The sequence below is a fragment of the Mus caroli genome, chromosome 6 (assembly GCF_900094665.2).
Source record: "Mus caroli chromosome 6, CAROLI_EIJ_v1.1, whole genome shotgun sequence".
In the NCBI taxonomy this organism is placed as follows: Eukaryota; Metazoa; Chordata; class Mammalia; order Rodentia; family Muridae; genus Mus; species Mus caroli.
Window position 1 is genome coordinate 44,540,191 of NC_034575.1, and position 22,082 is coordinate 44,562,272.

General features: G+C 39.0%; 1 protein-coding gene across 5 annotated transcripts in view; it reads left to right on the forward strand.

Moving 5' to 3' along the window:
• The window catches only part of Mpp6 (membrane palmitoylated protein 6), an 87,207-nt gene that overhangs the window by 21,884 nt on the left and 43,241 nt on the right, over window positions 1-22,082 (forward strand). For all 5 annotated transcript variants that reach the window (XM_021165218.2, XM_021165217.2, XM_029478381.1 and 2 more), the window contains exon 2: window positions 13,422-13,540. In XM_021165218.2, the coding sequence (XP_021020877.1) occupies window positions 13,424-13,540 (117 nt within the window). In that variant the 5' untranslated portion in view covers window positions 13,422-13,423. The remainder of the gene's footprint in view (window positions 1-13,421; window positions 13,541-22,082) is intronic.

The window sequence follows — 22,082 nt, forward strand, 5'->3', positions numbered from 1 at the left end:
AGTTCCACACACACTCCCCTACCCACTCCCCCACCCACCCACTCCCACTTCTTGGCCCTGTCGTTCCCCTGTACTGAGGCATATAAAGTTTGCACGACCAATGGGCCTCTCTTTCCACTGATGGCCGACTAGGCCATCTTCTGATTCATATGCAGCTAGAAACACGAGCTTCAGAGGGTACTGGTTAGTTCGTATTGTTGTTCCACCTATATGATTGCGGATCCCTTTAGCTCCTTGGGTACTTTCTCTAGCTCCCAAAGAGGAAATCTTGGAGTTATATGTGAGAAATAACCCAGGGGTCATGGTCCCATGGTGAAAAGGTGGGCATGTATAATCATTGCCTAGAAAGCAACTTTGTGAAGCAAGAAAGCTGAATTTTCTCATGATATTTGAGGAAACTAAGAAATGCTGAAGCATTTCATTCCATAGGTGGAGATAAATGTCAGGGAAACATGGGCAGTTAGCCTCTTCCCCTTCCCCTTTTTCTTTTCACAAAAGTTAGTCTTTTACAACAGGAATGTGAAATTGGGCAGCAACAGTTACAGTCTACAGAGTAGATGGAGAATATTGAAAAACTTGTGGATAGGAATGGGAAAGGCTGCTGAAAGAAGAGGGGAGCAAGATGATTTGGTCAAATATTGGATGTGTGCCTGCAGGCCTGTCACCTAGTCAGTTTAAGCTGCCTGTTTATAAGACCATGTGTGTGGAGGAAACTTGGTTAAAAGAGACTTGTGAAACATCTGCAGCATCTGAAAAGCTATCTGTAAGCTTTTAAAATTTATGAAAGCCACACGTTAAATTTTTACTTTGTGTTCTAAGTATTTTTGAAAGGATGACATCCCAGTAGAGTTTGTTACATCTAGAGATGAGGGCTGGCAAGGACGTGCAGTTGTCTGCATAGGGAAATGTGCAACAAGGAAAGAAATATCATATAGTTGAGTTGTTGGTGTGCTCTCTTGCTGCTTTGAACAGATTGTAAATTGCTTAAGTTCTTAGAACCAGAGACTCTTTCAGGTAAATGGGCTTAAAACCTAAAAGAACCTGTTTATTTTGAATCTGATATAATCTGAGTTTTTGCCTACATAAGAACTCTTTGACTCCTTAAATTTCCAAATCTTGTAAATATTTAGTAAAGCTATTATTATGTGTGCGATTTCACCTGGAGACATAGAATAAAAGTGTTTTGTTTGTTTGCTGTAATATTTAACTGTTGTGACGTGCATGTGAGGATCCTCTGCGTTCTGCCATAGTTCTTACTGAGCATCTGTGCTCAGCAGAGGTGGGTAAGCAGGGAACTGTGGGGAAAATAACTTGTTTCCCATTGTTTGATGGAGTACTTCATATTACTCTTCTGCAATGCTGTTTCTAGGGAGTGGTATAAGCAAAAGTAAGCAACAGTCTGAACATTGAGGCCAGAGTAAAATGTTCTCAAGTTTATGGGCTTATTCTGTTATCTTGTAAAATCTGTCATTTCAGTGTAGCATACTATCATCCCCAGCTGTGAACTGTGCTGGACTGTAGGACAAGTGATTTCTGAGGTTCAGTTCCTTGTTAGATGATTGTTGCTAGTGTGTCAGTTAAAGCAAATGCTCTCGATTGACACGAGATAAGGGTGGCTGTAAACACAAATAGTTTTATGAGGGCTTAAGTGGAAAATTTCTCCTTGTGTTAAGTTTTATATTTACAAATGTTGAGAATGGTCATACTTTTTTAAAGTTGGAAATATTCTTTATGGCATGGGTTTTAAAAAATATTTTATGTTACATTTTAGTCAAATGTTTTACTAAAATATACTTCATGCTATAAACCTAAAGAGTACTTTAATGAAATAAAGATAACATTGTCTTTAGGCTTTTTTTAAAAATAAAAAGTTGCTTTTTGTCATCATTATTGTTTTACACAGTGTTGGGATGTAACCAAGGCCCTATACCTGCTAATAAGCCTCCACCACTAGGCTACATCATCAGATCAACAGCTACTTTTTTAATTCCAGAAGTTAATTGTAATTAAACTGCTTGTTATTTACACATGATAGCTGCACTTGTTTTTTGTTGTTGTTGTCATTGTTGTTGTTTTTAGCTTTTAACTTAAAAGATGTAAATCAAAAACAGTCCTGTGCCTCAGCTTCTCTTTTTGCTGAGTTTGAACTTTGTTTTAAAGCAGAGTCTTTTGGGTTTTATTTTTATATCAGGTAAGTGGCGTGGTTTACATTACTGATGCCTGGCTTTTTAACAATCTAGTCGTTATGTGAGATGACCACTTTGCTTTTTTTTATTCTGCCCTTTGTCATTCTTTATACCCAATATACACTTCCACCCCAGCATCAGTATGCTGGGAATTTTGCTCAGTTTGATAGTTATTAGCATATGCATATATACACTAAACATTACATATATACCAATATATAAGTGTATATATATATACACACACACACATACAATATATGCTTTTATATATATGTATATTGATAAACTGCATTCATTCCTTTCCTGTGTTTTAACTTTCTTGGCATTAATAATTACTTGCTTAGTTTTCCAAATACACTACCTAACTACTGTTCAAAATTGAAATCCTTGCTAATTTTCTCCATCAACTTTTAAGGTACTTATTTAAACCTTATTTAAATCAACTTTATTTTCTTAAAGATGCCCCTCCGGAGCCTCTTACTTGGCCAGTATACACCTAAGCTCTCTGGGCCTGGTTGTCCCTTCTTGGGTATTATTACCCTTACCTCTGGGCTGGATTACGTATCTTTCTCTTTTGTCCTTTGATTCATTTGGGTCAGAGTGGCAGTGTGACTTGTAATAATCTTAGGAAACACTTGTGGCAGGTTGAATTTGTGAAACTTTATGTCAGCAAGTCACAAGATTCTATAACTGCTTTACACTTGATAAGGCAAAGGGTTTTCAGCTGTAAAGTTTAAAGGCATTATTCTCCGTCGCCTGTCTTTAGATGTTGTCAGTGAGCAACTCTGATTCCTAAATCTTGGCCTGTACTTCTCTTCTCCCTCTCTGTCTTATCCCAGTGCCTGGAACTTTCAGAAGTTCATTAGTCTGTTTCGCTAGGTGCTTAGTGTTGCATTTTTCAGCAACTTCATAGTTGTAGGTTCTAGAATATACCCAGGCTCTCATAGTTTCCTCTCCCAATTTTGTGTTCTCTCTTTCTCTCTAGAACTCCATCTTCTTTAGATGTCCATGAATCAGTTCCCCAAGTTTCTGGGTTTCTACCACTGTGCTTTTCTACCTAGTGTGTGAATTTTATTGAATCTTAGGCTAGGACAATTTGTCAAATTCAAGCACAACAAAATTGCTGAGTTTCTACTAGAAAACGCTTACTGTTAAATTTAATTATACTTTGTTGTAAGGCATCTTTGAAGAGTTCCCTCTAGCTTATTGCAAATGCTGATAGTATTGTGAACTCAGACTAATCCCAAAGAGACATTATATTCTAGCTTTGATATGTGTCAGTTGGTTATCCAATAATTTGTTTTCAAGTAGAGCTTATAGCTAGTAATAAAAAGAAAAATAATGCATAATAAGTACTAATAATCTCTCAGGGCATCGTGCATCTACTCACTGATCATTTGCTGATTATCTGTGCTGCTGCGTAAGACACTATATAGGAACCTGTAAGAGGGTAAATTCTTGTTCTTTGAGAGATGTAACATGAAGGAGGCAAACAGAATCGTCAGGGAACTGATACAGCAGTGCCCCTTATCCATCTGGTTTCATTCTAAGTCCCTGGGAGGTAGGTGCCAGACCTGAAGTTCTAGGAAAGCTATTACATATTTCTTTGTTCACCTTTGTGGCTCTTTGTTCTTACCATAGATCTTAGCAACCTTATCACAGAATGCATGCTTTCCTTGGGAAACCAAAATGATCACTTTTCATGTAAAATACTTCATAGCTTCTATCATTTTCCCTGCCATTTGGGACCATTATTACATTAAAGAAGGATTGAACACATGCATATTTAGCCTGGCCTCTGTGTGTGTGTGTGTGTGCGCGCACACATGTGTGTATGTTCATCCGGGAAGTATATATAGTGAGTACAGTAAACAAACACTTCATGTCTCTGATAGAAGTGAACAGAATGGTGCAAGAATTCAGTACTCAACAGTGTCGGTTTTATTTTGAGGCAATTTTTTTCCCTGAGGATTTTCCATTTGGTAGCTTCAGCATGGTTGATTATAGGGAACTAAAACCACAAATAAAGAGGAATGCTGTTGTAAGTGATGAAAACCATACTTTCTCTTTGTCCGTGCAGGTATTTCTATTTAAACAGTTGGGGAAATAGGAATTCCATTTCAGAATATGGATTCAGTTTGGATCATGGCTTCATTTACTAATCACTATTCTGGATAAATATGACTCTCTACAGTCACCCAAACGTGATAGTTTAGGGAAATAAGCCCTAGGGTGTGGGGCTTCATGAGCAGGGTCAATGCCTTTATGAAGGTGACCCGAGGTAGCTCTCAGCCTCGTTGTACACTGTGAGAGCAATGAGAAGTCAGCAGACTGCAACTTCAAAAAGATGCCACCACTAAATCACACTGCTACCTTTATGTCATCACTCCACCACGTAACTGTAGGAAACAAACAAAAGGCTGTGGTATGGGATCTCCCTTTTATCAGCAGTTGTATATTCTGTGGTTTCAGTTACGTGGGATCAACTGCCATCTGAAAACAATAGCATACTCCAATGGCAGACAATATTTTATTGTTATGATTGTTGTATTATTAATCACTCTCAATTTGTTACTGTGCCTAATTTATAAGCTGCATCATAGATGTGTGTTTGTAGAACTTATAGATCTCAGTACTGTCTGGTTTGAGCATATGCTAAGCATCTTGTAATGTACACCCCATGGACAAGGGGGCTCCTGTACTTTGTTATAGCTGTTTAAGCTAGGGAAACAATTATTATAGTAGACTTTTGAGTTATGTACAGCTACCTGTGAGTTGGGGTGGCTTTAGTGCATGCTAGGAAGGCATTATAAGGAACACAAAAACCTATTACTTTGCTGCTGAAAGTGGTGAATTTGCTGGGAAATACAGAGGAAAACCTACTGTTTTGTTAGCTTAAGGTTAAAGATTGTTGGTGTGCGTGTGTGTGTGTGTTTGTGTGTGTGTGTGTGTGAGAGAGAGAGAGAGAACAGAAATTTTACTGATAAAATCCTAGAAAGGAGAGCTGAGGTATGTTTTCTACACAGGGAGACCCAAGAGGGTTTGGCAAAAGTGGAAGCTAAGGGACTTGGATTTCCAAGCCTCCACACACACAGACAGGCTCAAGGTGTCTGAGTATGGCCTTTGTCCACGTCACTGGCTGATCATAACACTGTAGAGACCTCTGCAGTCTCAAGGGAGCCAGGCTAAACTAGACTGAGACATGTCCTGCCTGTCTCCTCTTGACAGATTAAGACAGATTACTGGAAAAATAAACTAACCCCAGTTACTGCAGTATATTAAGAGTTCGGTGCTCCGGCAAAACTGCTAGGATGAGTGCAAAACTAACAAGAACCTAGAATAATCTAAGTTGTAATCCGTAAGACAGTCATAGAAATGAACTAGGCATGGGGTTAGGTCTGACAGGAGCATTGAACTGTCTGTTTTAATATACTGGAAAAAAAGTAAAGACTCAACAAAGAGAGGCCAGAAGAACCAAGTGTTAAGTTTAGATGGGAAAAGTACTATATCAGAAACTGCAGGTGCATTGATTAGGTTCGCTAGTCAATGTGAGGAGACTGAAACATAAAGATCAATAAACATAAACATAAAGATCAATAAAATGCCTTTATTCCTGCAGAGAGGACAAAGTGGCTAGGAGAAAGCACTTCAGAAGCTCGTGGGTCAGTGTTAACATTCTAATCTGACCTGGGATAGAAATTACAGTGATGGAAAAAAGAGCCAGAAAGAGTATTTGAGGAAGTGCAGCACCAGTATTTTGGTTAAGGAACTCACAAGAGGGTTCCTGTAAAATATACGGAGCACAGTGGACCCTGTCTTTCCCATAGTGAGCAACCTATAAAACCAGGGCAGAATCCAAGGCTCAGCTGTTTGCAGACTGACAGGTAACTAGAAAGGCACTCAATCAGTATGGACTTGAGGTGTTCACCTGTGTGCAGAGGTGGGGTGAATGTCCCTTCCCCCGAACTCAGAACAGCTCAAAACCAAGTCATCATTGGAATGCCTGAAGAAAATACTTAAGCTCTGACTTGAAAAACAGGGAAGGGTTTGATAGAATTTTAATCAAAACTGTCCCTCACAGAGCCCTGTGTTGAGGCAGAGGTGTTCATTGGGTGGCACTGTTTTGGGAGATTCTGGATTCTTTTGGAGGTAGGGTGTGGTTGGAGGATGTAGGTCATTGGAGGGCATGACTTTGAAAGTTGCAACAGCTCTTCAATCCTTTGAGTGTCTCTGGATTCTTTCTGCCATGAGACACACACACTCCTTTTGCATTGGTAGTCTCTCTTTCAGGCCAAAGTAATGAAGCCAACAGACTAACTGAACCCTCTGAAACTGTAAGACCGAAGAAGTGATTCCTTTCAGGGACTTATTTTAGTCACAGCAAAATTTCCCAAGATAAACCGGATATTAGTACCAGAGAAGTTAGGTTGTTAGCGTCATCATGGAGTGTTTTACTCCTTTAGAACTGTTTTGTGGGAGAAAGTCAGAGTGTAGAGACAGTCTAGAATGCTATAATCTGACATAGTGGACAATTCTGGGTAGAGCTCAGAAGCTGAGTACAGATAAAAATACAGATAAGAAAGGCTGCCTCATAAGATTACAGAAATGGGGACACTACCAAGAATTGGGCTAAAACCCATTCATATTACTGCTGAAACAAATACTTTGTCTGTATTTTATCCATGTTCTAAGACTTTGAATGAAGTAGGACTTAAAAGTGATAGGCTAATTAAAATTTGGAGGAAATTTCAGGACAAAGTAGTAGTCTGTTGCATCGTGATTTCTGGCTTCTTTTGTTGACCTTAGAGTAAGAATTGAAGCAGGAAGCTCAGCTTAAAGATCAGAAAAACTTTCAGGTTTGGCAGAAAAGCCATTGTAAGGTTTCAGCTAAGGAGGTCACCATTTCTTAAGCAACCAGCTTAAAAAGAAGTAAAATAATTGAACGATGTGTGAAAAAAGCTTTGTGACTGACTTCTCAGGAATTGGCCAGATCGACCCCTTGAACGATTAGGGTGTGAAGGTTTCAAACTCATTTAAAAAGTTGAGGAGAAATCTCTAAGTGTTCTTGTTCGTACAGGGTCACCTGGGTGCTTTTGTGGGTTTAGCTGCCAGGTATTGCAATCCTGATGCAGTTCTTATCCAGAAGCACACAGCCACTGCACAGACTGGCAACAGACTTTGGCATTGTTGATGCTGGTGTACTCAGTGCAGACTGCTAGAGTTACAGGAGGCTTCCATCCAGACTTTAAAGACAGACCGGGGAGGTCAGACAGTGTGTAGTAAAGTTGGAATGCTATAGGCAGCCCAGAGAGGGTAGTATGTGAAGTTGTGGAGATGTTTAAGCTGCAGTGGAGTTCTCAAGATGTTTTAGATGCTGAAACGTGGAAGTTCTAGCAAAAGCCTCAGATAACAAGTGGCACCAGCCAGAAGAGAAGTGGTGTGGACTGCAAGCAAGCTTAGCCATAGAGACTGGGCCTCCCACACCACTTAGAGCTCATGCATGATTCATGCTGGACATAGATCCCAAGAAGAGTCTGCCTGCTGGACTTTAGTCTTCTTTGGTCTGATCATTCCCAGCTCGTCTTCCAGTTTCCCTTTTTGTAATGGGAGTTCACAGTTCAGAGTTTATCTTGAGTCTCAAAAGAGACTTTCAAACATTTTAGCATTCTTTGTACTGTCGGGACTTTGAGGGACTGAGTCTTGGTGATGAACTAAATGCATTTTGCATTATGAGATGGAGAGCCAAGAATAGAATGCTGTGGTGTGAATAGGAAGTGTCTCCCTTGGGCTCATGTGTTTGAAAGCTTGCTCCTAAGTTGGTGGTAGTATATAAAAATTTAGTATAAATTTCAGGAGGTTGGACCTAGCTAGAGGAAGTAGGTCACTGCTTTTGAAGGTGGTACCTGGTCTTAGGTCCTTATTTTCTGTCCATCATGAGGACAGGAGATAGATACCTCTTCTGCCACATACAACCATGGGCCCTCTTAGACCGTGAATAAAATTAATCCTTCCCTTTAAACTATTTCCCCCAGGGATTTTGGTCATAGCTTTGCAAAAGCAACTAAATGGCTTTTATTCAAATCCTCAGCAGCGGTGCAAGACTCTCTCTCCATGTGTCCTCCACTTCTTCACATTCTCACCCTCCCTCCTCTCCACCACCTTTTGGTGATCTCTTGTTCTCCAGTCCTCAGGAAACCTTTGGCAATGGTGTTGACATGGTTATACAATTCCTAAAGCTTAAAATTCTAAAGGAAAGAAGGGTCTTTTGTCTTCATTTGGAAAAACTTTTTCCAAGAGGTTGGGGCAAACCCCATTAAATCTTGTTTTCTGTGTTGTCTCACTGCTTGAACATGAGTCTGGTTGTAGGAAATATATGTCACAAGGGAATATATAAAGCTCTACCTTTTTACTTCAGACTTAGAAAAGATCTGGAAGAAATCCTTTAAAATCGATCATACACATACTTTATAAGATGCAGTGTACTGAAATACTGGTGGACCCCTACTTAAGACCTGTACTGGCCTGTGGATAGCATGTTTGTAGTATAGATCTGAATGGCATTATGAACATTTTGAAGAACTTAGTAATTTCTTATAGTGCTAAACATATAGCAGTGTTACTCTTTCATTATTTACTTGGCAGACATACAGTTTATGTTCACAAGTAGAAGTATAAATAAACGAAAAGTTAGAAACAAAAATGAGAGAACAGTCAGGGAAAAATAAGAGCTTGTTGTATGGATGGGTGTTAATGGTTGTTATTTAAAGGTCCTGGTAACCAATACAGTGAATTGTTTAAAGAGAGAAAAGTAAGGGCATATGTGGGAAGATCTATTATAAAAGTAAATATCAGGACACGGCCACAGACTCCAAAATACAAACAGCTTTAATAAACAAGCAGGAATATATTTCAGAAGAAAGTATAATACATATCACAAAACACAACAATAATAAATATAGATCTGGATGGGATTAGTTTTTTTTTTTTAAGAAATATTTTCAGTTTATCAAATAAGAACAAAAATCTTACGACATAAGGTATTTTGTATGTAATAGAGCTTATCTAAAACAGTTACCAGGTGTCTTAGTCAGGGTTTCTATTCCTGCACAAACTTCATGACCAAGAAGCAAGTTGGGGAGGAAAGGGTTTATTCAGCTTACATTTTCCACATCNCTGTTAATCACCAAAGGATGTCAGGACTGGAACTCAAGCAGGTCAGGAAGCAGGAGCTGATGCAGAGGCCATGGAGGGAGGTTCCTTACTGGCTTGCTTCCCTGGCTTGCTCAGCCTGCTCTCTTATAGAACTGAGATTACCAGCCCAGAGATGGTCCCACCCACAAGGGGCCTTTCCCCCTTGATCACTAATTGAGAAAATGCCTTACAGTTGGATCTCATGGAGGCATTTCCTCAACTGAAGCTCCTTTCTCTGTGATAACTCCAGCTGTGTCAAGTTGACACAAAACTAGCCAGTACACCTGGGATAGTTAAAGGAAACAGGCCAGTGGAGGCGAAGGGCAGGGGCAGGACACTGACACTTGGCAAAGTAAGACGCAGAGCATGAGGGGTGAAAAAGGAGCTAGGTGTGACGCCACATGCTTGTGACCCCAGCACGCAGACAGAGGCTGAGGAATCAAGGGTTGAAGACCATCTTTGGCTAGATAGCAATTTTCAGGTTACAGCTGTTTAAAACAAACAAAAAGCACCCCCGCCCCAAACCCATCCAAAAGAAAGAGAAAATGGGAGGGGACATCTTTTCATACAGAATAAGATCCTGTGTACCAAGTGACATATCAACCAGCTTTATGAAACGATTACAGGAAAGACAAGGAAATGACATCAATGTACAGTAATAGCAAGGGGCTTTAATAAACCACGTGGAATACAAAGTAGATCAGCTGGGCAGTGAGGGGCTAGAAGATCTAAACTTAATCACTAGATAGATACTATTAGATGTATGGTAGGTTTTGATAATTATAGTTAGTAGAGAATATGCATTGAGTGCTGGAATATATCAGAATTTTAAAGTAAGCAAGCTTGTAAATAGTGTAGAGCAGTGGAGGTTTATGTACACTGGGGAAAGAGATGCAAGCTTTGGGGCAGGAAGCATCATAAAGGGGCCATCCTTCTATTTTCTCTGAAAGATGAATATGTTCACTATCTTAATATCCTTATAGTCTTGCAATATATATATATATATATATATATATCAAAGTATATACTTTGTATATGTTAAAATTTAGAGAACTTTAAAAGATAAATGACTGCAAAGCATATTGTAAGTTGGTATTATTTATTCAAAATACCAATTTATAACCATACTGATAAAATAGTCTCTGATATAGAAATCTTATGACCAGAAATTTTACCTATAGAGTACTCATAAAACCACACAACAATCACAATAACATAAATAGTTGGAAACAACGTAAATGTTTCATAGAAATTGGTTAAATAGTATGTTTAGATAATCTTCATATTAAAGTATTGTTTCTTCACGCATGCAAAATCTTCAGCGGCTCTACAGATGAAGTTATCTGTGCTGAAGAGGGGTCCTGTGGTTTCAGAGCATCAGTTGCTCTTGCAGAGGAATGAGTTTCCAGCACCTAACCTATGGTGGCCCACAACTACCCATAACTCTCAACTCCAAGGATCCAGCGCTGCCTTCTGTCCTCAACAGGCACCAGCCACTTATGTGGTGCACATATATCCGCATAGGAAGACAGTCACACATATACAGTAAATACATCTTTTAAAAAATGAAGTCTATGTGTTGCTTTAGGATGCATGGTGATTAGGGAAGTCTACAGTGTTGCTGTACCTCAAACACATATGATGTACATAGAGAAGCATAGCTGCTGTGGTGGCGAGACTGACTTCCATGTTCTTAGAAGAGAGAGAAGTACCTGAAAGGGAGCAGCAGTCCACACCTTAAATGGCCACAGAAAGCTGCTCTTAGCACTCACTGCTGGCAAGACTTGCGTGAATTGCTATGAGGATTGTTTGTTTGTTCTGTTTTTTTAATCTTTATCCATTTAATTGTGAATATTCTTAATTTTGCTGCAGTTAATTTAATGTACTAACATGTTTTCTTATATAAAGAATAATTAATGATTAACCATATCTACAAGGAAAAACTATTACTAAACATATTGGTAAATCTGACTAAAATAGTTAAATGATGAGAATTAGAGATGGTGATATCTAGATGTTTCCAGACTCAGTTGATATGCAAGGTTTTATTTATAGAATAAAAACAATTTTATGACTATACAATTTTAAAAATTCCCTAAATTGAACTCAAAGTTGTTAATCTGTTACAAGGAAGAAAATGAAGAGAAAGTAGATCTTCAGTTCAGAATTGTTCCATAAAGTAACTTAGTTGGGGTCACGGGTAGAAGAGAACCATTATGTTCTGGTGCATAGAGATAATTCGGCTGAATCTCAAGGCAAAATGTCAGGAAAAGATTTAAACACACCACTTCTGTCATAACCGTGTAAAATAATTCACGGGAGTAAATATATAGTTTGAAAACTATGGTTAAGATACATTGAAATGCTATATATATATTTTTTTTTTTTGACTGAAAATACACTATTGAGAATCTTTGATATACCAAACTGCATCCTAATTCTTGGCAATTCAGCTAGGAGCAAGACAGGCATGATTTCTGCACTTCTCAGGATTTAACAGGAAACTGTTTTAAATAAAGTCACAGTATTATATGTGTTTGGCTGAATTATAAAGTACTATGGATGGATGGATATATCGAGAGAGAGAGAGAGAGAGAGACTGACTAATTCTAATTGTAGCAGCCAGTGAGGTTGAAAATTTGCTTCCGCAAGATGAGTATGAATTAGCTGTGCAAAGGTAATCAAAGTTGTCTTATACAAATGGTGGTAAAGAGGAGAGGATTTGTCTCAAGACTAAGGAAGGATTGGGTGGTTAAAGCTACAAAGGTGGCTGTATGTAGATTGAATCCAGCAATGTATTAAAAGGCTTAAAAGCCTTAAAATTTACATTTAAATTACTTCCTTATGGGTCCTTACCATAGTTTAGATCTGTAATGACCCTCCCAAAAGTTCCCAACACATGATGCTGTTGGGAGGTAGCAAAACCTTTAAGAAGTAGGGCCTCATAGGAGATTTTTATTGAGGCATGTGCTCAAAAGTTCTGGTAGGTACCTTGGTCTCTTTTTCTCTTGCCCTGGCTATGAAATAAATAGCTCTGCCCTGCCATGGGCTTCTGCTATGGTGTGCCATTACTGGCCCAAGGCCAGTCAATCAGTCCAATGTGGAAACTTCAAAACTGTGAGTCAAATAGCCATTTTCTCTTTTAAGTAGCTTGTCTCAAGTATTCGTGACAGTAAGAGGAAACTATCAGTTATAGATAAGGCTGCATTGATAGTCTAGTCAAGATGTGACTATAGACAGGTAGAAGGGAACAAATGGATAGATTACTAAAATAACTGAAGGGTGGGATTGGCTCATTGTTTTGTCTACGTTTCTGCTTCTACCGTCTCTAAGCTTGTATGTGTTTGTTAGTCTCCTGCTTTCTCCCTAGCTATTTGTTTTCTCCTCTTCCTCCTCCCCTCCTTCCCCTCTTCTTCCTCTTCCTCCTTTTTAACTCAGATACTTTGCTGGTCTTCTAATAGGAATCTTGAAAGGAATAAAAACAGTAAAGACGTTGTCAATCTATGTTGTCATCTTTTTGTGTATTGGATTTCATTTAGGAACTTAGTTTAAATATTTTTATGTTGCTGTAATGATGCTACATACTTTCTAGTGTCTTGTGGTTGACAACTCAGGAAACCTCATATATTTTTAAATGTAACTTTTAGTTTTCTACATTTTCTATTTTAGTATTTTTGTAACTTAAATCCTATTGGGATATCCACTTTTCCTTTCTTAATCATTTGAAAAGTATTGTCATCTTCTTTTATATTAGTGATTCTTAGTACAAAATTTGTCTTCAATATATTTGAAATGACTTATGTAGTATAATTTATGATTTCCTCATATCTGAACATCTTACTTTACCTTTAAGTGGCTATCACTCTATTTAGGGAAAGTATTGATTTTTCTCTACTGCTCTGATGTATAGTCACTCTGGAAATTTTCAAAATGAAGTAGCCGTTGATTGGCATATTTTAATTATAGTGTAATTGCCTGATTTCTATTTGGGTTTTCCTTTATTCATGTATTCACTAATTTCTTATCTGGTTTTTATCTCATCAGAAATGCAGCAAGTTTTGGAAAACCTTACAGAGCTGCCCTCATCTACAGGAGCAGAGGAAATAGACCTGATTTTCCTCAAGGGGATTATGGAGAATCCTATTGTGAAGTCACTTGCTAAGGTATACTAGTTTATCCATAAGATTATTGAATGACTTTGAAAATGCTTTTATGGAAATCTTTTTAGTGGTCCCCGTTTTGGAATTGAGTTGATATACCTTTCTGCATAGTTAGCAAATGACACTTGTCCCATGATATGCAAAGATAAGGTTTACTGCCTTTTTATTCTACCTGTGGAGACAAATGCTTTTGTCCTGTTACCTTAAAGTTTAGATTTTTCTCGCATAACCCTGATATTTTAAATGTATTTTCTTAATCAACTTGGGAGCAAAATTACTCACTTTTTACAACCATATTCATGGTTTTGTTTGATTTCACTTACAACTTCCTGATATTTGCTTTGAGCATAGAGGAAGCTCAGTGTGTTTCTTTCCTGTTTCACACCTGCTGCCCCGTGCTCAGAGTGGCTCTCAGTGTTTTTGCTTCCAGTGAGCCAGGCTGATGGTCCCGTGGCTCTGCTATGGGGATCCCCCGTCTCCTCTTTGCTTTGTACTGCTAGAGTGCTGCTCTCACCTATGTGGGGTTGTTTGGTTTTGCTTTCATTTTTCATCTCTTTTTGTGTTTTAAGGCTTCTAAAACCATACCTTATCTACTGATAAAAAATGAATTAATGTGGCTCATTCTTCACATGATGAGGTCATGTGGTAAAAAGTCATGTTCATAATATATACACTTATATTGCTGTGTTTTGATGCTATCCAGGAGAGTGTGTACTTCAGCCTCCAGCTTGCCCTATGGCTTACTGTGCTGAGGTCAGCTTAGGCCTGTTGAAGTAAGGAGGGTATTTAGGCCCATCTATAAAGGGTTTGCCTTGGGCTCCTGTTGTCAGCAGGCCTTTTACTCTCCCCTTGATCTTACGTTGTTGATTGCCACTTTTTATTGTCCTTAATCTCACATTTAAATCTTTTAGGTAGATTTAGAATTTTAATAACATGTAAGACATTTTACAGCATGCTTGTAGTTTCCAAAGGTCTTTAACATACATTAGAGTAAATGACAAAGATCAGGGTTAGGACAGGTATTCTAACCTTGCCTTTTAACTTCCCTGCTCTATTTAGGTCAACATTGGGTGCTAGTATTTATGTGTATTTATTCTCAACAACTTCTGTAAGTGAAAAATGGGTTGGTTTGTGTCACCTATGCTGGGCTCTCAGGGGTTATCAGATCACTACTCTTAGCAGTTGAAATGGTTAGTTTACTGTTGTACATATTAGGAGCAGCTGTGTATTCTCTTTGATTAAAAATAATGGGCAGATAATGCAGGAGGGTGAAGTGCTGTGCCAGTGTGAGAACCTGAATTCAAATCTTCAGATCCCACCTAAAGCCTGTGTGTGTGTGTGTGTGTGTGTGTGTGTGTGTGTGTGTGTGTGTAAGGCACATGTGTGTGTTCATTCCCAGTGCTTCTGTGGAGAGATAAGCAATAAAGTCATAAATCCTCAAAGCTTGTTGGCCTATGACCCTGGCATAAGAAGCAGCAAAAACCAGAGAGACTCTGTTCCAAGCAAGGTGAAAGGCCAGGACTGGTATCCTAGGTGGTTTCTGCACTTCCTCTATGGCATAGTGGGTGTATCTCTCTCTTTCTTGTCTGTTTTTCTCTTTCACACACAGTATAGGTACACAAAAGATGAAAAAACAGAATCAATAATATCCAACATTTAAGAAGATTTGTAATAAATAAAACTGTAGTGGTAAACACTCCTACAGCGTAGAGACATTGCCAGGCGAGAAGGGAGCTTCGGAGTGGGTCAGTTACAGCAGTCTGGTGCTGTCGTGACAAGGAAGAAACTGAAAAGAAACACAAATCTAATTGACAACTTAACACTCGAATACCGTATTTGAAATCACCTCATTTGATGGATATAAGTATTAGGAGACTAAATACAGAAGGAAAAAATTGCCAATTTTGCAAATAGATGAACAGAAAAATCCCAGGTGAAACTCAAAGTCAAATCAAAATATAGAACAGAGATGCAAGATGCACACAAGATCTAATATGTGTGTACTTTTTATCCCAGACAAGGATAGGGAGAAAGTAGAAATGGTTTTGAATGTGCTAAGTACTTGAAAAGAGATGAGTGTTCGGTTAAACCCAGGATAAATGGGTTACTGAGGTGCCTATTGAACACAGCAAAGTGTATTGTGGCTACCAGGTTCTCCCAGCATCTGTCAGCATCACAGGCATGTGTCACAGAACCATTCCAGCTGGCCTACCTTGACACTTATCCTAAGCCTCTGCAACCCCTGAGCTCCCTTCTCTTCTGCCTGCATTTCGTCTATATAACTTAGCCATTTTGGCTACATGGGCTCTTGGGCTCTGTCTCCTGGTCTCCTACCTCTCTTGGTTGCTGGTCCCTTCTCTTGTCCTTGCTCTCTCTTTTCCTCTCTCACGCTCCCACCCCAGTCCCTCCTCTCCTGGCCCCGTCCAGTCTGGACCCTTCCAGGTGCCTTTGGCTGTTTTCTCCCTCGTATCTGCAATATTCCTTCTACTCAACAGTACCTTGCAGCAATCATGTCCTTGTTTTTTTCTTATATTGAGTGACATAAACTGAACAATTCAAGAAGTGAGAAATAAGAAAACATACCTAAGTCTTAAAACTTAAATGCAAAGTAAAATCTTTAAAGCAAACAGAGGAGGGAAGAAAGACAGTAAGAAAAAAATGGGTAATAATAAAACAAGAATTCTGAAATATCTAATGAGGATTTGAGATTACCTTTTAAGGTAACAAAGGGAAGCATCAGCCACCTTGCATCCCTTTCCAGAAAAAACAACCTGCATATACTAAATAAGATACTTTTTTGCAGACCAAAAAAGTTAATCTTCATTAGTCTAAAAATGTTTAAGAGAAAGAAAGTTCTTCTGACGGAATGGCAGAGGAAAAGAACTTTTTGTGAATAAGTATAAAATGCTCTTTTAAGATGATTTACGGTCGCCCAGCGTGGTGGTGCATGCCTTTAATCCCAGCACTTGGGAGGCAGAGGCAGGTGGATTTCTGAGTTTGAGGCCAGCCTGGTCTACAAAGTGAGTTCCAGGACAGCCAGGACTATACAGAGAAACCCTGTCTCGGGGGAAAAAAAAGATAATGTATGGTCATAAGCATTTAAACCATACTGCACATGTGTGTGTGTGACTATGATGGGCTCCAAAGTCGGGATAGACATAGGTGGACTGGCCCGCACCTGGAAACCAGAGTCAAAGTCATCTTCAGAAATCCCCAAATAGTAAGAGATTAAATACCATGCCTGAGTTGGGGTTTCTGTTGCTATAAATAGTAACCAGAAGTGACTGGGGAGGAAGGGTTATTTATTTAATCTTCTACTTTAGGCAGCAGTCCATCCCTGAAGGAAGTCAGGATAGGAACCTGGAGGCAAGAACTGAAGCAGAAGTCGGGGAGGACTGCTTTGCTGGTTTGTTCCTCCTGGCTTTCTCAGCCTGCTTTCTTAACCCGGGCCCACTTGCCAAGGGGTAGTGCCATGCAGTGTGGGCCGAGCCCTCCCCTATCAATCATTCATCAAGGAAATGCCCCACAAGCTGACTGTTGGCCACTATACCTGGACAAGTGGAAACCTGTTCAGAAAGTTCTTTCCTACTCCTATTTTATAGAGTACTGTCTGCTTTCCTCTAGGGTTTTCTCTTTCAGGTTTCTTTTCTTTTTTTAATGCACAAACACATTTTATTCTTTGAGATTATAATGTAATTACATCATTCTTTTTATCCTCCCAGCCCCTCATATATGCCTACTTGCTCTAATTCAAATTCATGGCCTCTCTTTTCTAAAAAAAATTATATGTTGTTACATTCCCAAAAAAATCCACACAGCCTACTCAGTGTATACAATACTACTTGTATGTATATATTTTGGGCTGCCCATTTGGTATGGGATAATAAATTGGTGTGCATTCTCCTGGGGAAGACAGTTTCTCCCACTCTCAGCATCCCTTAACTGCCTGCAATTCTTTATTTAAGCTCAAATCAGATAACTGTTACTTTTATCAAGTCTTAGAATGCTTTCTGACTATATTAATGTATGTCTATAAAACCAATGCTCAATTCCTCGAAGATATCTCAAACAGTATGTGCTGTGTGATTCCATCTTTGTAGCATATACATGTGCACTCTGTTTCAGGTTTCAGACTGAGTCTTGGATCTAAGTTTTTGTGAGGTGCTAGCTAGTTTCCCTCTTTTGCATGTGGACACTTGGCCTCCCGGGCAGCATTTGGAGAAGAGGCTGTCTGTTTTCCTTTGCATGGTTTTTGCCCTTAATGTCAAATATCAAATGGCTGTAGCAATGAGAACTCATGTTGGTTTTTTGTGTTATTCCAGGGCTCTGTGTGGATATGGTGTGCCATGTAGTTGTATTGCTGTAGCTCTACACTGTATTTTAAAGTTTGGAGTAGCAATCCTCCAGCATTGCTGTTGCCCAGGATTATTTTGGCTATATGGGGTACTTTCTGATTCCATGCAAGGTTTTGTCATTTTTTTTTTTTTTTCTGTGACGACTGTTTTGGGTGTTTGGTATTTCATTGAATCTGTTTATGGCTTTTGGTAGAATGGTTTTCTTCACAACATTAATTCTACCATTCTATGAGCATGGGTTCTCTTCCCATCTTCTAGTGTCTTTCTTCAGAGATGTGAAGTTTATATTATAGAGGCCATTAACCTTCCTGGTTAGCTTTATTCCTAGGTATTTTATTGGTCTTTCTGAGATTGTAAATGGGAGTATATCTATGGCTATGCTATCCTCTTCATTGTGTTTGGTTTTGGTGTAGAAGAGCTAATGGTTTTTATAACTTTACTTTTACCCTGCCGTATTGTTGAAATTGTTAATTGTTGCCAGTTTTCTGGTGGAATTTTAGGGATTTGTTTTATATATAGTGTTATTCATATGCAAAGAGCATAATTTGGCCTCTTATTTTCATATTTGTAACCCTTTAATTTCTTTCTCTTACCTTTTTGCCCTGGCTGTTGCTTCAGGCACTATATATTGAAAAGGAGTGGGGCTAATGTTTGCTGAAGGTTTGTCATATGTAGATTTTCCTATGCGGAGGCATGTCTCCTCCAGTCCTACTCTCTAGGACTTCTGTCTTTAAAGCATCTTGGATGTTGTCAGAGGCCTTTTCTGCTTCTGTTAGATGGTCCTTTTTTATAGGTTCTGTTATAGGTCTATTGGTCTCTCTGGTTTAACTTTGATATTTTGGATAAATCAAGAAATTTCAGTTTTAAAATCAGATTTTTCAACTTAATGGAGTACAGGTTTTTAGAGTAGTCCCATATATTACATATGTGTGTCTTGGGTGAATGTTGTAATGAGTCCCTATTAATTGCTGATTTTGTTAATTTAGATAATTTCCTTTGTTTTGGTTAGTTGGGGCGGGGTCTCTGTTGATCATGATTATTTTCTTTCAGAATCAGCTCTTATATTCTTTATTTTCTTTATTTCTATTTCATTCATTTCTGCTTTAATTTTTATTATTTCTTACAATAGGCTATGTTTGGGCTTAGTTTGAATTTCTTTCTTGGTTTTCTTCTTTGACCCATTCATCATTCAGTAATGAGTTACCTCATCTCCATCAGTTTATATACTGACTAGAGCTTTGTTTGCTGTCAATTTTAAATTTCATTCCATAATGGTTGGAAAAGAAAGATATGTGGAATTATTTTCATTTTTCTGTGTTTGTTACAGTTTGTTTTATGCCCCAGCACATGATGTGCTTCTGAGTAGGTTGTATAGTCTTTGGAATTTAGGAGGAACATCCTGTAGATAGGTGCTGATTTCATTTGATGTAGGGTATTTAATTCTAAGGTTCCTCTTTATTTTTTATTCAAAGGCCTAACTCCTGGAGAAAGTGTGGTGTTAAAATGACCTAAAATTATTGGGCTTGTGTTAATCTGAGTCTTTAATTCCATAGTCAGGTTTGCCAGGGTTTGTTGCATGGATGTTGGGCATTGTGATATTTTCTTTAAGTAATGATCCCGTGATTAGGATTCAGTACCCTTCTTTTCCTGCTTAGTTTTAGTTTGAACTCTTATTTTGTCAGATATTAGGATGACAGTGCTTACCTGCTTCTTGCTTCCATTTGTTTGGAATAACTTTTCTGTCCATTCACATTAAGGTGGTGCCTGGTCTTTAAAGCTAAGTTTCCTATAGATAATATGTGAAGTTATTTTTTAAATGTGTTTGTTAATTGTGGTCATCATGTTGCTGGTTTGTTTATTTTGATGTTAAAGGACTAACAAGTTTGAGAGACACTCTGTCTTGGTTTTTTGTTGTTTGTTTTTATTTTTTTATTTGATCTGGGAATGTGGACTTCTCTCTTTGGTTATGTGTTTGGTGTGATAATCTCACTGCCTTTAAATTGGGTCCGTGCTGGAGATGCCAAGTTAAGCTGTTGGGTGAGTTGTTTATTTGGACCAGGGAAAGATGGCTCCCACAGCCCAGAATTAGAGTTAGGCTGTGACTGCAAAGAGGGAGGGCAGCAGGCAGAAGGAAAGACTGGAGAGGAAAGGAGTGTCTCCAGTCAGAGGTGGCTCTCAGAGAAAGCAGCTTTGAAGGCCGCAGATCTAGAAGTGTATGGCTAGAGGTGGTGGGGTAGGAAAACTCAGGAGATGAAAGGGAGGAAGCCAGTGCCCCAGCAGAGGTGGCTCAGGGACAGTGAAGGTTCCTGGGCAGTCTGGAATGAGGTTTGTGGGGTGCCAGATGGTGGTAGGTTGGTGAAGGGCAGAGAAAGGGAAGGATGAACTTAACCATGTCTTTTAATTACTTTTCTGTTGCCTTGAAGACACCATGACCAAAGCAACTTAGAGAAGAGAGAGTAGATTGGAATTTACAGTTACAGTGGGTGAATCCGTGGCTATCATAGCAGAGAGCATGGCAGCAGGCAGGCAGGTGAGGTACTGAAGCAGCAGCCTGAGAGCTTACATCAGGTCCACAGACATGAGAGGCAGAGAGAGAGAGAGAGAGAGAGAGAGAGAGAGAGAGAGAGAGAGAGAACGAGGGAGCACTAGCTAACTGGGAATTGGATGGACTTTTGAAACCTCAAAGTTCACCTACAGTGATGCACCTCTTCCAGCAAGGCTATACCTCCTCTAACCCTTCCAAAACAGTTCCTCCAACTGGGGCCCAGACATTGAACTCTATGAATGCATATATTTATGCTCTATGAATGCATATATTTATACAGACCACCACACCAGGACAGAACACCTGAACAAAGACGATTATTGGGGTCCTGGGAATAGAACTAGGCTTGTGGCAAAATCCAGTTTTCTCTTCTGACATGCCAGGCTAACTGACCCATGAGCGTACAGAGCTTTCTAGTTTCCATTTCCCATCTCCCTATAGAGTGCTAGGATTATAAACTTGTGCAACATCCAAGGGAGATGTTGATAGTGTGTGAAGAAAATGCCCATTATACCTTTATCTCAAAATGTCCATCAGCTGAAGACTGCTCCCCTGCAGGGACTGCTCCCTCTGAGCCTAGTTAACGCTGCCTCTGTAATTCAGCCGCTCGCCATAGACTCTGCCTCCCTTTTCAGCTGGGGAGCAAACCCTGACTCGGGGTGTACATTCAGAGCAACTCCTTTCCTCTACAGGTTGCTTTTGGTCATGGTGTTTCATCACAGCAGTGTTAACCTTAACTAATACACCGTCTAATGATGTTAAAACTTTTAAGCTGATTTACTAAGAATCCTTTATTTTTTTTAACAATGTTTTATAGATTTATAAGTTTTCTGTGGTTTTTAAAATTTATTCAAATGTTTTATTTTTGGTGCTTTTATGTATGTTTTCTTAAGTTTAATTTTCAGATTTTTTTCCTAGCATATAAAACAGTGATCTAATCTGCAACCTTGTTAAGCTTGTTGGTTTAATAGTTTTTACTGTACCTCCTTGGGATTTTCTGAATGAGACCATGACATATGTGAATAAAAATAGCTTTGGCTCCTTTCCCCCTCCATTCTGAAAATCTTGTATTCCTTGATTTACTGCACTGCCTAGAACATCCCAGCACAGTACCCTGAACGGAAGAGTGCTACTGCTTTGCTGGGCCTCAGTGGGCATCATCTAGTCTCACTGACAGATGCGACAGATTGTGGGCCTGTGTTGTGTATGATTCTGTATCGCACCTGTGTTCTGTGTAAAGTTAATATCACGCTTCTCTGTGAATAGACTGTAGTATTTTTCTAGGTCAGGTTTCTGGTAGATTTTTTTATATGGCCTTTCTGTTATTAATTATGCTATTAAGTGTAATCCTTCTGAGTCTCATATATATTTATTATCTTTAGGACAATTTTTTAGAAAAATCCTTTAATTTTGTAGGAGTTGGTTAAATCCTAAAATTTGCTCACGTGTCTTTGACTAGAAAGTGCGTGAGGATGCCTTTTCCCTGTGTGCTCGCCAGTCCGGTCAGTACCAGGGATGCTGGGAAGAAAAGGAACATGTATGTATAGTTGTAGTTTGTACTTCTCTTTTGCACATAATTGTGTATCTGTTCATTTCTTTAGAAGTTTTAGTTTTCCTTCCTGTGAATTACTTTGTTCATATTCTT